This window comes from Mustela putorius, unplaced genomic scaffold, assembly GCF_011764305.1.
Source record: "Mustela putorius furo isolate JIRA1106 unplaced genomic scaffold, ASM1176430v1.1 tig00000151_pilon_pilon_pilon, whole genome shotgun sequence".
NCBI classification, from domain to species: Eukaryota; Metazoa; Chordata; class Mammalia; order Carnivora; family Mustelidae; genus Mustela; species Mustela putorius.
In genome coordinates, this window is record NW_025421296.1 from 16,362,520 (window position 1) to 16,378,315 (window position 15,796).

Below are 15,796 nucleotides of genomic sequence, written 5' to 3' on the forward strand. Positions count from 1 at the left end.
TCTTTGGAAAGATTAATAAAGCTTATAGCAAAAATGATGTAGAAAAAGAGTGAGGAAATACAAGTTATTAATATCAGGAATGAAGAAGGTGGAATTACTATCTCCAACAAACATTAAAAAGAATAATAGAAGGATATGATGAATAATTTCATGCAAATAAATTCATAACTCAGTTAAAATGGAAAAAAAATCTTGAAAAACATTTTACCAAAACTTATAAAAGAAGAAAAGAGTATAGAAAAAGTCCTATAAGAATTCAAGAGATTGGAGCACCTGGGTGGCTCAGTGGTTAAGCCTCTGTCTTTGGCTAAGGTCATGATCTCAGGTTCCTAGAATTGAGCCCCGAATTGGTCTCTCAGCTCAGTGGGGAGCCTGCCTCCCCCTGCTCTCTTGCCTGCCTCTCTGCCTACTTGTCATCTCTGTCAAATAAATAAATAAAATCGTAAAAAAAATTCAAGAGATGAATTCATACAAAATAAAAACTATAATTCAAGGCTTAGGTTGCCTTTTGGTGAATTTATTAAATTATTTAAGAAAAATATACTACTACTGGTAAGCAAAATCTTTATGGAAATAAAGGAGGAGTTACATTCCACAAGTTACATGAAGACATTAAAAACCCTAGTACCAAAATAGTACTAAAACACTACAAAAGTATATATATGGCTATCCCTCATGAACATATTTTTTTAAGTTTTTCTTATGTATTTATTTATTTGAGAGAGAGAGAGAGCATGAACAGTGGGGAGAGAGAGAGGGAGAAGCAGACTCCCTACTGAGCAGGGAGCCCAATGCAGCCACTTGATCCCAGTACCCTGTGATCATAACCTGAAAAGAAAGGACATGCTCAAATGACTGAGCCACGAAAGGGCCCCTGCACATATATATATATACACATATATGTATATATGTGTATATATATATTTTTTTTTAAAGTCTTAATATATTAGCAAATGGACATCAGCAATATATAAAGAAAAAATCTTAACATTTCATGATCAGTGGTGTTTATCCTAGGAATTCAAGCTTAATTTGGTATTGAAAATAAATATTTAAAAATTCACCATATAAACCTTCTCCAGAATAGACCACATACTGGATCACAAATCAAAGCTCAACCGATATCAAAAGATTGAGATTATTCCCTGCGTATTCTCAGATCACAATGCTTTGAAACTGGAGCTTGGAAAAGTTTGGAAGGAATTCAAACACCTAGAAGTTAAAGACCACCTTGCTTAAGAATGCTTGGATCAACCAGGAAATCAAAGAAGAACTTAAACAATTCATGGAAACCAATGAGAATAAAGACACATCAAAGGTGGTCCTAAGGGGGAAATACATAGCCATCCAAGTCTCCCTCAAAAAAATTGAAAAATCCAGAATACAACAACTGTCTTTACAATTTAAAGAATGGGAAAATCAACAACAAATTAAGTCAACTCCACACACAAGAAGGGAAATAATCAAGATTAGAGCAGAGATCAATGAGATAGAAATTAGAGATACAGTAGAACACAACAATGAAACTAGAAGCTAGATTTTTGAAAGAATCAATAAGATCAATAAACCATTGGCCAAAATAATCCAAAATAAAAGAGAAAAGACACAAATTAATAAAATTATGAATGAAAAGGGAGAGATCACAGTTAACACCAAGGAAATAGAAACAATTATCAGAAATTATTATCAACAGTTATATGCCAGTAAGTTAAGCAACCTAGATGAAATGGATGCATTCCTGGAAAACTATGAACTTCCAAAATTGAACCAGGAAGAAACTGACAACCTGAATAGAACAATATCTAGTAATGAGATTGAAGCAGTGATCAAAAACCTCCCCCCAAAAAAGAGCCCAGGACCTGACGGATTTCCTGGGGAATTCTACCAAACTTTCAAAGAAGAAATAATACCTATTCTCCTGTTGCTTTTTCAAAAAATTAAAGCAGAGGGACAACTTCCAGACTCTTTTTGTGAATCCAGCATTACCCTGATCCTCAAACTGGGCAAAGACCCCACCAAAAAGGAGAATTTCAGACCAATATCCCTGATGAATATGGATGCTAAAATTCTCAACAAGATCCTAGCTAATAGGTTCCAACAGCACATTAAAAAGATTATCCACCATGATCAGGTGGGATTCATCCCTAGGTTGCAAGGGTGGTTCAACATTTGCAAATCAATCAATGTGATAGAACAAATCAATAAGAGGAGAAGAACCACATGGCCCTCTCAATGCAGAAAAACCATTTGACAAAATCCAGCATCCATTCCTGATTAAAATCCTTCTAAATATAGGGATAGAGGGAATATTCCTCAACTTCATAAAACCTATTTATGAAAAACCCACAACAAATATCATCCTCAATGGGGAAAAGGTCACAGCCTTCCCTTTGAGATCAGGAACATGACAAGGATGCCCACTCTCACCACTCTTGTGCAACATAGTATTAGAAGTACTAGCAACAGCAACCAGACAATGAAGAGAAATAAAAGGTATTCATATTGGCAATGAAGAAGTCAAACTCTCTCTATTCGCAGATGACATGATACTTTATATGGAAAACACAAATGACTCCACCCCCAAACTAATAGAACTCATACAGCAATTCAGCTACGTGGCAGGATATGAAGTCAATGTGCAGAAATCAGTGGCTTTCTTATACACTAACAATGGAAATACAGAAAGGGAAATTAGAGAATCAATTCCATTTACTATAGCACCAAGAACCATAAGATACCTGGGAATAAACCTAACCAAAGAGGAAAAGGATCTGTACTCGAGGAACTACAGAACACTCATGAAAGAAATTGAAGAGGACACAAAAAGATGGAAGACCATTCCATGCTCTTGGATCGGAAGAATAAACATTGTTAAAATGTCTATCCTGCCTAGAGCAATCTATACTTTTAATGCCATTCCAATCAAAATTTCACCGATATTCTTCAAAGAGCTGGAGCAAATAATCCTAAAATTTGTATGGAATCAGAAGAGACCCCGAATCGCTAAGGAAATGTTGAAAAACAAAAATAAAGCTGGGGGCATCACGTTACCTGATTTCAAGCTTTACTACAAAGCTGTGATCACCAAGACAGCATGGTACTGGCATAAAAACAGACACATAGACCAGTGGAACAGAGTAGATAGCTCAGATATGGACCCTCAACTCCATGGTCAACTAATCTTCAACAAAGCAGGAAAAAAATATACAGTGGAAAAAAGACAGTCTCTTCAATAAATGGTGCTGGGAAAACTGGGCAGCTATATGTAGAAGAGTGAAACTTGACCATTCTCTTACACCACACACAAAGATAAACTCAAAATGGATAAAAGACTTCAATGTGAGGCAGGAATCCATCAGAATCATGGAGGAGAACATAGGCAGTATTCTCTTCGATATCGGCCACAGCAACTTCTTTCAAGGTATGTCTTCAAAGAACAAGGAAACAAAAGCAAAAATGAATTTTGGGGACTTCATTAAGATCAAAAGCTTCTCCACAGCAAAGGAAACACTCAAAACAAAGACACAACCCACAAAATGGGAAAAGATATTCGCAAATGACAGTACAGACAAAAGACTGATATCCAGGGTCTATAAAGAACTCTTCAAACTCAACACACACAAAACAGATAATCATGTCAAAAAACAGGCAGAAAACATGAACAGACACTTCTCTATTGAAGACATACAAATGGCTAACAGACACATGAAAAAAAATGTTCATTATCACTAGCCATCAGGGAGATTCAAATCAAAACCACACTGAGATACTACCTTACACCAGTTAGAATGGCCAAAATTAAAAGACAGGAAACAACATGTGTTGGAGAGGATGTGGAGAAACGGCAACCCTCTTACACTGTTGGTGGGAATGCAAGTTGGTACAGCCACTTTGAACAACAGTATGGAGATTCCTTAAGAAATTAAAAACAGAGTTTCACTATGACCCTGCAATTGCACTACTGGGCATTTACCAAAACAGATACAGACAGTGAAAAGAAGTACCATCTGTACCCCAATGTTCATAGCAGCAACGGCCACAGTCACCAAAGTGTGAAAGAACCAAGATGCTCTTCAATGGACGAATGGATAAGGAAGATGTGGTCCATATACATGATGGAGTATTATGCCTCCATCAGAAAGGATGAATACCCAACTCTTGTATAACATGGACAGGACTTGAAGAGATTTTGTTGAGTGAAATAAGTCAAGCAGAGAGAGTCAATTATCATGCTTTCACTTATTTGTGGAGCATAAGGAATAACACAGAAAACATGAGGAGATGGAAAGGAGAAGGCAGTTGGGGGAAATTGGAGGGATGATGAACCATGAGAGACTATGGACTCTGAAAAACAATCTCAGGGTTTTGGAGAGGTGGGGGGTGAGGGATTGGGTAAGCCTGGTGGTGGGTATTAGGGAGGGCATGTATTGCATAGAACACTGGGTGTTGTACATAAACAATAAATTCTGGAACACTTAAAAGAAATCTAATTAATTAATTAATTAATTAAAAAAATAAAATAGGGGTGCCTGGGTGGCTCAGTGGTTTAAAGCCTCTGCCTTCATCTCGGGTCATAATCCCAGGGTCCTGGGATCGAGCCCTGAATCCGGCTCTCTGCTCAGCAGGGAGCCTGCTTCATCCTCTCTCTCTGCCTGCTTCTTTGTCTACTTGTGATCCTTGTCTGTCAAATAAATAAATAAATAAATAAAAGTAAACTAAAAATTCACCGTATAAGCAGAATTAAAAGATAGATTAAAAATACGATATTTCCACTTAATGGATGTAAAACAAATTGTAACTGTTCAACATCAAGTTATGTTTAAAAGGAAAAGAAAACTTTTCAGTAACCCAAGAATAAAAAGAACACTTCCTCAACCTAATAAAGGACATGTGTGAGTACCTATAGCTAATATAATACTTAATGGTAAAAGACTGTAAATTTCTCCTCTAATATCTTGAGCAAGAGAAAGATACCTACTCTCAATATAGTATATAACAATTTACTGGAAGTCCTAACTATTGCAATAGCCAAGAAAAGGAAATTTTAAAAATGTGGATTAGAAAGAAAGAATTAGAATTCATTATTTACAGATAACATAAGTGAAAAGCCTTAAAGAATATATCAAAAATCCTACAGAACAGAAAGTTAACCCTATGATGCAGAATATGTGCATGTATAAAAATAAACTGTATTCCTATGTGTTAGCAATAGTAACTGGAAAATAAAAGTTTTTTTCTAATACTATTTATGATAGAATAAAAAATGCTTAAAATAAGTTTAATGAAAGTTAAAATAAGTTAAAATAAATTTAATGAAAAATGATATGCAAGACCTTCTCACTAAAAGCACTAAAATGTTGCTAAGAAAAATTAAAACATAAATAAATGGAAAGATATATAACATTTAAGAATTGAGAGATTTAAAGTTATTAATGTATTAATTCTCAAAATTATCTATAAATCCAGCTTATTCCCATTCACAATAATAATTGAATTTTGTAGAAATTGATGTGTTATTCCTAAAATGTATGCAGTGGGGGCACCTGGGTGGCTCAGTGGGTTAAAGCCTCTGCCTTCGGCTCAGGTCATGATCCCAGGGTCCTGGGATCAAGCCTCACTTTGGGCTCTCTGCTCTCTGCCCTTTCCTCTCTCTCTGCCTACCTCTCTGCCTACTTGTCATCTCTGTCAAATAAATAAATAAAATCTTAAAAAAAATAAAATATATGCAGTGATATAAGAGATCTAGAACAGCTAAATAATCTTGAAAGATTGCAAAATGGGAAAATGTGATCAACACTGTAGTTACAGTGAAAGAACAAACACAAAAATTAATGGAAATAAGAAAGTCATTTTTTTATTCTAAATTCCTCACTTAGACACAAAAAGTAATTAATCTAAGATGGATTCTAAACTTAAACGTAAAAGCCAACCTCATAAAGCTTCTAGGAAAAATGTAGGGGAATCTCTTGCAACCATGGGGTAGGTAAATATTTCTTAGAGGAGATCTAGGGAACAATAACCATTTGCAAAAGAACAAAAATCTCACAGTTCCTTTGTGCCTCTTCCCAATAAATAACACTACTAGAAACAGCCATTAATTTAATTTCTTAGTATTAGATTTCTTTTTGCTTCTTCTAGAACTTTTTTAGAATTGAATCATACTTTATTTACTCTTTTATGTCTGGCTTATTTCATAATGAAAGACACTTGTGTTACATAGTTCAGATGTTCATTTACATTGCTGTATAATATTCCATTTGATGAATATACTGAAGTTTGCCAATCACTCTCCTATTGATATAGAACAGAGCTGTTTCCTATAGTTTGCCACTATGAATAAAGCTATTATGAACATTCTTGCATAAGGCTTTTGAAAGTCTTCCAATTTTATGTCACTACCATAAGTACTTAGGAGTAGAATTGCCAAGTCACCAGGTAGATATATAATTAATTTGTTAACTAATTGATTTAAAAGCAAGAGATTTTTAAGCAACTCTTATAAATTTCCACATGGACTGTTACTTCCTTCAATCTCTCTAACCTCATCAGATGACTTAAGTGATAATGCTTGTTTAGCAAGCCCAGTAGTCAAATAAGAGTATATAATTCTATAAGTTAGATAAAATATATTAATCAAATATTATGAATGAGATATAATAGAGATACAAAATGTATATAGTTGATATGACACTATTTTTATAATAAATAATGTCTCCAATTACAGATTAGCAAATAACTATAAATATGCTAAATACATTCTGAAACAAAAATAACATCTGCTCTCTTTGCATGAGCATTCATAGAATGTTTTGTGATATAAAAATATTTGTATTCAAACAGAAACTCCAACTTTAAAAAATTTACCAGTTACTGTTAGGAAATAATGGCTTAGAAAATAAGTATGATGATGTGAGCATTTTACCTATTCTTCATAAATGCTTACATGCACAATCTTCATTCAGTGGGAGTTTGAGGAAAGCAGGTGATCTTTTTAAAAATGACACTGTTAGGGTCACTTCTTCTCCAGCATTCCGAAGCACCTGAACCTAAAATAAAACGGAATAAAAATGATACTGTGATCAGTATGGTCACAAAGTATTTTATATGGTTACAAAACCTGGAATGTTTTGTTGTCTTTTCCACCTCTCTTTTTTCTATAGTGGTCAAAAACATTTTACTAAAGATAGAGGGAATGGATTATGTAACATTGTAGGAATATATCCATCATGTTCTTCCTCTTCCCAACATTTGGTGGTCTCCTGTTCACTCACAATGTCATCATAGTCCATTCATACTGGTAGAGGTCTCTTAGTATACGGTATATATTAGGCAATATGAGAGATTATGATGTCTACAGAAAGATGCAGTGCTCAAGCCACTGTGTCATTAATTTAATAATCTATATTAAACCTCTATTATATACCACTTGGAGATATAAAAATAAATGACCCTCCAGATGTTGATGAAAGAGCAAATTCAAATTAAACAAAATTGGCACAGTTCAGTCAAACACATTTGCAAAAAATATAAAAAGGTATTATTTTCCTATTATATTATTGCATATTTATTTCCCTTTCCCTGAAGACTTAGAATAATGGTGGAAACTGTTATCATCAACTCTCAATGCTTTTTAAATTATAGAATTAATAGGTCTAGTTCTACCACTTTAAATATTGTCAATTCTTCAAAAATTGTATCAAGATAAATGTAAGAAATACTAAAAGAAATACAAGAAGCTGAGGAGTTATCTATAACAAACATATCTAGAAAAGATATAGGTGTACTTATAATTTGGATATCTCACATCAACTAAGCGGAGAATTACAAATAATTAGTCAGGAGACAGTTAATAAACATGAGAACACAGTTTGTGATTAAACATCTAGAAAAAATGCTCCATCCAGTCATTAGAGAATTGACTATCAAAATGATTTAGAATGACTTCGGCTCTGGAGAAAATGGCTTGGCTTCTTCATCTTTTTAAACACTCAAAATTATTATAAACACTCAAAAACCCTCAAGAGACAACTGAAAAGCAAGTCCAACTCTGAAAGGTAGAAAGAGAAAAGAAGAACTATTAGGGATCCCAGGACTGATGGAACAGCACAGTGGAGGGGTGTTTTAGAAGCTCAACAGAGGGATTTCTTTTTTTTTTTTTAATTTTTTATTTTTTATAAACATATATTTTTATCCCCAGGGGTACAGGTCTGTGAATCACCAGGTTTACACACTTCACAGCACTCACCAAAGCACATACCCTCCCCAATGTCCATAATCCCACCCCCTTCTCCCAAACCCCCTCCCCCCAGCAACCCTCAGTTTGTTTTGTGAGATTAAGAGTCACTTATGGTTTGTCTCCCTCCCAACAGAGGGATTTCTACCCAATGGTGGATTAAAGAGTCCTTTTGCCCACTTAGTTGCACCAAGGGGCCCAGCCTGAGAAAACTTTTTCCACATTCCTCAAACTGCATCAGCAGGTAACAGTGGGAAATCAATTAGACTAAAGAATCCAAACAGTCTCTAAAAAGCACATTGCCAAAGGAACCATAGTCCACAAAATTATGGACCTGTATGGCAAATAGAGTGAATTCCTGCTAAAAAGGGGGAAAAAAGGAGGGGGAGAGCATACATAAGAACCACAGGCTCAACATAATAAGCAAAGTGGCTAAGATATGATAAAATAACATATCTCACTAAGAACCAGGAGAATCACAATTCGAATGAGAAAAGATAGCTAACTCCAACTAGATAAATTACAAACTGGTATTATCTGACAAGGATTTTTAAAGCTGCTTTAATAAAAATATGTCAGCAAGAAATTACAAATCCTCCTGAACCAAGAAAAATCACAAAATCTCAGCGAAAAAATACAAATTGTGAAAAAAGAACCAAATGAAAACTATAGAACTAAAAACAGCATTAACATAAAAAACAAACAAACTTATTGATTGAATCAGTAATACAGTGAAGATGACAGAAGTTAGAATCTGTAAACTTGAGGACAGAACAATAAAACTCACCCACTCAAATGCAGGAAAAATAATATATTTCATGACAAATAAAAAAAAGTTTAATAAAATAAAAAATAATCATTTAATAGGTTGCAAAGAAGAATTTAATAAAATATATTTGATGAAAATTATAGAAAACTGAGTTTATAAAATAGTATCTTCATATTATAAAGAAGATATAGAAATTTCTTTAAGAAACATCACCAATGGTGATTTATTGAGATATTTCTCTCTCAGCTCAGAAATGAGACAAAAATGTCCACTAACTTGTTTCCCTTAATCTTTCTTCAGGTCTTACTGCAATAAGGCAAGAAAAGAACTAATAAAATGCACAAGAATTGAAAGAAGAAATGAAACTGTCATTTTTCAGCGATAAGATAATTCTGAGTATAGGGAATCCTGGGCAATCTGTAGACATCTTACATGAGACATTAGCAGTTGAGTTACTAAAGAAGTTCAGCATCAAATAGTATAGATACAAAGTAATATGCTATCAGAATGAAAACCATATGGGTGCCTGAGTGGCAGTAGGTTAGCCTGTGCCTTCAGCTCAGGTGGTGATCTCAGGGTCCTGGGATCAAGCCCCACAATGGGATTTCAGCAGGGAGCCTCTCTCTCTCTACTTGTGATCTCTCTCTGTCAAAGAAATAAATAAAATCTTTATTTAAAAAAAAATGAAAACCATAGGCTGAAAATGGAGTCATGTATGTTAGGCTATCACCAAACCAGAGCTTAATACCTAATCTAACTGCAGTTTCAAACTTTTCCAGAAATGTAATCTTAAATAGTGAGGAGTTTTCTGATCAGCACCAAGGAGGTGATCTGTCACATGGTCCCTCTTCATTTCCCCAAAGGAAGACTAGGTAATCCATCTACAAAACTTTCTTCCTTTTTTCTTTTTTAAATTTCTTTGACAAATTGTCCCTTCCTATGTCTGTCTATAAAATTCTTCTGTTTTGTATAGAACCTTGGAGCTCCTTCCTACTTGCTAGATGGGATGTTGCCTTATTCATAAGTGGCTTAACAAAATAAATTGATTTTTCAAGTTTACTTGTTTAAATTTTGCTTTTTCACAACACAAAGGTCAACTGGTTTTGATTCAATATCTACAAATATAACATTGATTTTTAAATAACAGAAGATTATGTTATGCCATGGATCATTAGATATAATACTGTAAAGGTATCAATTCCCTCCCACATTTCTATAGATGAAAGACAATCCTACTCAAGGTCCCAGTGTTTGTTTTGTTTTGTTTTGTTTTCAGTATTTGGCTTTGTATAAACTTATGAACTTGGCTTATGTTTTGCATTGACATTTAACACTGATACAATAATCATTATATAATTGTATTGAGAGGTCATGAATCAGTGAAATATATGGGATGGTGGAACACAATAGGTCAATACTTATATTCTATAGTAAATGTACAGCCAATAACTCCTACCATTAAATAATAAAGAGAAGTATGATCATCTTAAGGGTAAATATGAGAATAAAGGTATATAAGTTAAAGAAGATTGCTTTACATGTGTACTTCAATTTTGAATTCACCTTTATTCAGGTGTAATTAAGAAACATAGTAAAATAACTTTTAATTGTAAAATCTCACCCTCGGGAGATAACTTAGTTTTGTTTTTAATAAAAGATCATTTATGGTTATCTTTAAGGGCAATCACAAATTCAAGTCCTTGACACATATACATTTCTTAATAAATGCAGGAATATTCAGTTTTTCAGTGAACAGGATTGACATTATGTGTTTTTACATTTTTTTTCTCAGCTTTGCTACTATGCTTTGATGCATATTTCATCAGCCTGATACTGTCAGGGTGGAAAATACAGGTTCTACATCATGAGTTATGATGGATGTCAACTTCCTGCAAAATCAGAAATCTGCACCAATAAACCCAGCTTTTTCATTTTCATTCACATCTTATGATGCAAATCAAATGTGCTCTTTGCTCCGATAAAGGATTACCACAGTTATTCTATCATATTGCCTTGGGTGTGTATGTAAACAAAGGGTGAGAGACAGGTAAAGTGTGGCAATCAATAAGAAGGAACAGGGGGCAGGAATTAAAATAGATATTTATAGGTTTATTATATTAAACCATGACAAACCTAACAACTCAATTCATGAACTGAATGTTTTTGAGTTCTACTTGCTGTTAGAAGGTGAAATTCATAAAATCGCTCTGTCTTCTTCACCTTTTTCTTCTTCCCCTTGAAGGATATTCTATCTAATATGAGATTGTAAAGAGGAATTTTTCTCTCTGCCACTGTTTTGGTATATGACGTCAGGAATATTCATAGCTGGGAACTGTTTTATATTTATATTTTTTTGAAGACTTTATTTTTATAGAGTAGTTTTAGGTTCACAGCAAAACTTTGGGGGAAAGCACAGAGATTTCCCATATTCTCCCTGCCTCCCCATGTGCACAGTCTCCTGGTCATCAACATCTGTCCTCCATCAGAAGTGTACATTTATTACAAATGACGAACTGACACATCATTATCACTGAGTCCATTGTTTACCTTAGGGTTCACTCTTTGTCTTGTACTTTCTCTGGATTTGGGTAAGTATGTAATGATATATATTCACATTATTGTATGATATGGAGTATTTTAACTGCCCTAAAAATCCTCTGTGGTAGCCTATTCATCCCTGTCTCTTACTTTAACCTTGAGGATTGTTTATAATCAATGAACAGAAGGATTTCTGCTTTGCCTGGACATACTGTAAGCACACATATCAGGAAACACACACACACACACACACACATGCACCCCACATACATATTCAGTGGCAAAAAGGGCAGTAAGAAAGTCTGTGAGGACCATAGCCACTAGCCAACATGATGTCAGGACAACCAAATAAGATTTAGATCTCCAGAGAGTAAGGTAAGTACTGCCGCTCACTGATGACAGTGATGGAAAAGAGTTACCTAGAATTTCACATTAACATTTGACTCATCTCTCTTGACATATTGTTAAGTGCAGTAAATCATTTTCTTAAAGCCTTGACTCCTGGCTGAAAAGGAAATTAAACATGACTTTGAGGAATGTTATTTTTTTTTTAATTTATATATTTATTTGACAGACAGAGATCACAAGTAGGCAGAGAGGCAGGCAGAGAGAGAGTAAGGGAAGCAGGCTCCCCACTGAGCAGAGAGCCCGATGTGGGGCTCGATCCCAGGACCTGGAGACCATGACCTGAGCCAAAGGCAGAGGCTTAACCCACTGAGCCACCCAGGTGCCCCATGAAGAATGGTTTTAAACACGTTGCCTTACAGACAAAACAACTAGGCTAACAACTAGACAAAACAACACAGGCTTTGCTGCTCACATTAACATGGTAATTACATGTCAACACATAATAAATAAATCACTTTTTATTATATATTATTATGCAATCATCTTCTGTTGATATTAACTTCTGTTTATATTAATTAATTCTGTTTATATTAATGAATAGAATAACTTGACTTGTTACTTGTATTACAGAGTAAAATTTTGAGAGGAAACTGTATTTTAAAAGCTTTCCTAAATGCGGTTAGAGGGTCCTCTACACTGTGCACCTGTTTTCACATTCATTTCAGAGGAATCTGCAGAGTGACAGATGAAAGAGCATACTACCCACTCTATAGTGTGAATGCTAGTGAATACATTCATACCTACTGATACACCTGGGGTCACAGTGGCTGCCAGTTTTCAGAGCAGGAGATAGAGCCTTTTTAGAGAGAATCATTTGACCAAGGGAGGAGTCTACAATAGTCTCAAGAATTGTGCTACTGGGTTGGTAGTTAATCAAGTGGAACAGCATAGATTATCCAACTGGAAAACAGGGTATAGAACTATATCTAGGAAGATCATATCACATCACCATTGGAAGTAGTGGGTGAACCAGCTGTGAGAAATCAACTGTGACGTAGAATTTGGAAGAAGCAAGGCAAAAGAGGTAAGAAATTTGGGATGGTTTAAAACTGTCATATCTTACCTTATATTACTTGACTGGGAGATACAAAACAGTGCTGGAAGACTGAGGAATGGATGGATAAGGCCTGGAGTTCAGAATTATCATGGATAAAGTAGCTCCAGAATGGTAATGTGACATTCGTGAGGATGCATTCACTCATTTTTTCATCTTTCCTGGATTTTAATTTATGAAAAAACCTACATATATATAGAAAGGTTTAAAATAAGAGCCTTTCTACAGGTATTTCTAGTCCAAATTTTGTGTTGTTTTAGAATGAAAAGTTATAGCAAAAATGTGTATCTAGCTATATGTTTAAAAATATATGTTTATAAAAAATAAAAAATCAAATCAAATAAATAAATAAATAATAAAGAAATAACTATTAACATTTTAATATTTCTGAATTCCTTAAGTTTCTACCTAAAACGGTATTGATGTATGCAGTAATTTTTGGATTTTGGTAAATATTACAATCACGGATGAAATTTGATTGAATAATAAATTTAACCTCTGATAATCAGGATGGAATAACATCAATGAATTTTAATATGGAAAAGGACCATTTACTTTAGTGAGGCAAGTACTTTGAAACACTTGAGCAAATTTTACTGGAATATTTAGAGCTATAACTAAAAATAATTCCATCACTTTCAAAGACTCCATTAGAACAAGATTTTATGTAACAAAAGTGGGTGAAAAGTCAAATACTAGATGAATCCAACTTCAATATAACAAGGAGAATACATTGTTAGCTAGTTCCCATGGTTATAGAAATGCTATTATAGTATTTATTTTAATTCCAAGATGATTTCCTCAATAATTCAAGCAATATTTTACTTTGTCTTCTTACTATTATATAGCCAATTGCCTAGTTTATGTTCTATGAAGCAGGCTTAATTAAAATTTAAAATTCATGAAAGCTTTACTTCACAAAAGGCATCAGGAACAGTTGGGTTCAAAACTGAATTTTATCTAATTCTTAAAGAAGAAATTATTCCATCATAAAATTATTGAAGCCTCTTCAATTCATGTCACTAAATCGAACTAAAATGAAAATGAATAATAAAGTCTGACATATGAAGAAAAGAAATAAAAGGTCACTGTTAATATAAAAATAGTTGTAATAATTTGAATACACTATTCACATATAGAATCCTACAAGTGACAAATGAAATTATACTATGACCAAATAGGCTTTATTTCAAAACAGCAAGTCTGGATAAATATCAAGAAGTTATTATCAATAATTTCTTTAATTTCTTCAACAAGTTAAACATATATAACCTATCTATTAATACATATAGATAATAGATGAGAGAAAGAGAGAATTTTATCCTTTCCATTAGTGTCTAAAAGGACATTTGGTCAATCGAGCTGTAATTTCTAATATAAACTCTAAGAAAAATAGGAATAAAAGAATATCTCATGATATTTCTTGAGTATGTCTGGTGGTTCCCTGAGCCTAGCATGGTCTCTCCCTAAATATTTGCATGGCTAACATCCTTACCTCCTTTACTCTTACCTCAAAAGTCATCCTAATGAGTCCTATCTTTGTCAACCTATTTAAAATTATAGCTCTTCACATACTTCTGTCCTCATTTTCCTGTTCTATCTGTCATTTTTTATACCTATTAGCACATTCCTACCTACCCCATACTCTGCTGACATATTATGTCTAATATTCTCCTATCTCTGCACCATAAAAATGTGTGCTATGCAAGGACAATAGGGTATATCTTGTTCACAGTATATTGAAAGAGTCTGGCATAGCGCCTGTCTCATAAGAAGTCTTCATTGAATCACTTTTGGTCATTAGACTTAATAAAGTCATTTTAAAAAACAACAAAAATTATCCTAAATGTTAAAACAATAATACCATGTTAATTAAATTCAGGTACTAGATAAAAATGTCTACTGTCTCTATTATTTTTCTAAAATATTTTATTAATTCTAGCAGATACAGTAAAAATATAAAATAAAAATTTATAAATATTAAGAAGATAAAATTAACTCATTATTAAAAATATAGTTGTATACTTAAAAAAATTCCCCACTAAAACACTGATTGGAATTTTAAAAATATTGTGTTAAAGTAGTTTCATAGAAGATCACTGTAATGTAAAATATCTTCTTCATATGTTAGCAATTAGCACAAGGAAAAAATACTAAAAATCTGGGGGGGGGGGAACCTATAAAAACCTTAGAATTTTCAAAGCATAGATTGTTTTAAAGTATACTGTATATTTTATTGAAGGACAGAAATCAAAATATAAAGCCTCGCAAGGATGTACCATATACTTGGTGAAATTTTCTATAAGAACAAATGAAGTCAAGTCTCCCAGAACATCCAAAAATACTTCAAGCTTAAAGAATAGCAGCAGGAGTCAAGAGGAATTGAGTTACCCATATCTGAATATGTTATTAACTTACTTAATCAAATCAGTACTTTATTGATATACAAATCAGTAGAAATGGATAAAAACTACAAAATAGATCTTAATGTACTTGAACTTTTAATATATGACAGACTTTTTTTAATCTAGTGTTTAAAAGACTGGTTATAATAAATGATACAAACACATCTGGCTATCCTTTAAGAAGAAAATAAGATAGGACATGATTTTAAACAATATGCTAACAAAAATCTTAATGAATTAAGGAGTTAAATGTAAATACTACTACCAAAATAATGTAAGAAATTATATGTAAAATCTAGGGATGAAAGGAACATGTTAAACTCAACTACAAACCCAGAACTCAGAGGAGACAGCTGTATTTGTAAAGCTATGTATAGATAGATAGCAAT

General features: G+C 33.5%; 1 protein-coding gene across 1 annotated transcript in view; it reads right to left on the minus strand.

Moving 5' to 3' along the window:
- Positions 1–15,796, minus strand: part of SNTG1 (syntrophin gamma 1) — a 948,474-nt gene that overhangs the window by 242,364 nt on the left and 690,314 nt on the right. The window contains exon 8 of the mRNA XM_013047405.2: positions 6,944–7,046. Coding sequence (XP_012902859.1) covers positions 6,944–7,046 — 103 coding nt within the window. The remainder of the gene's footprint in view (positions 1–6,943; positions 7,047–15,796) is intronic.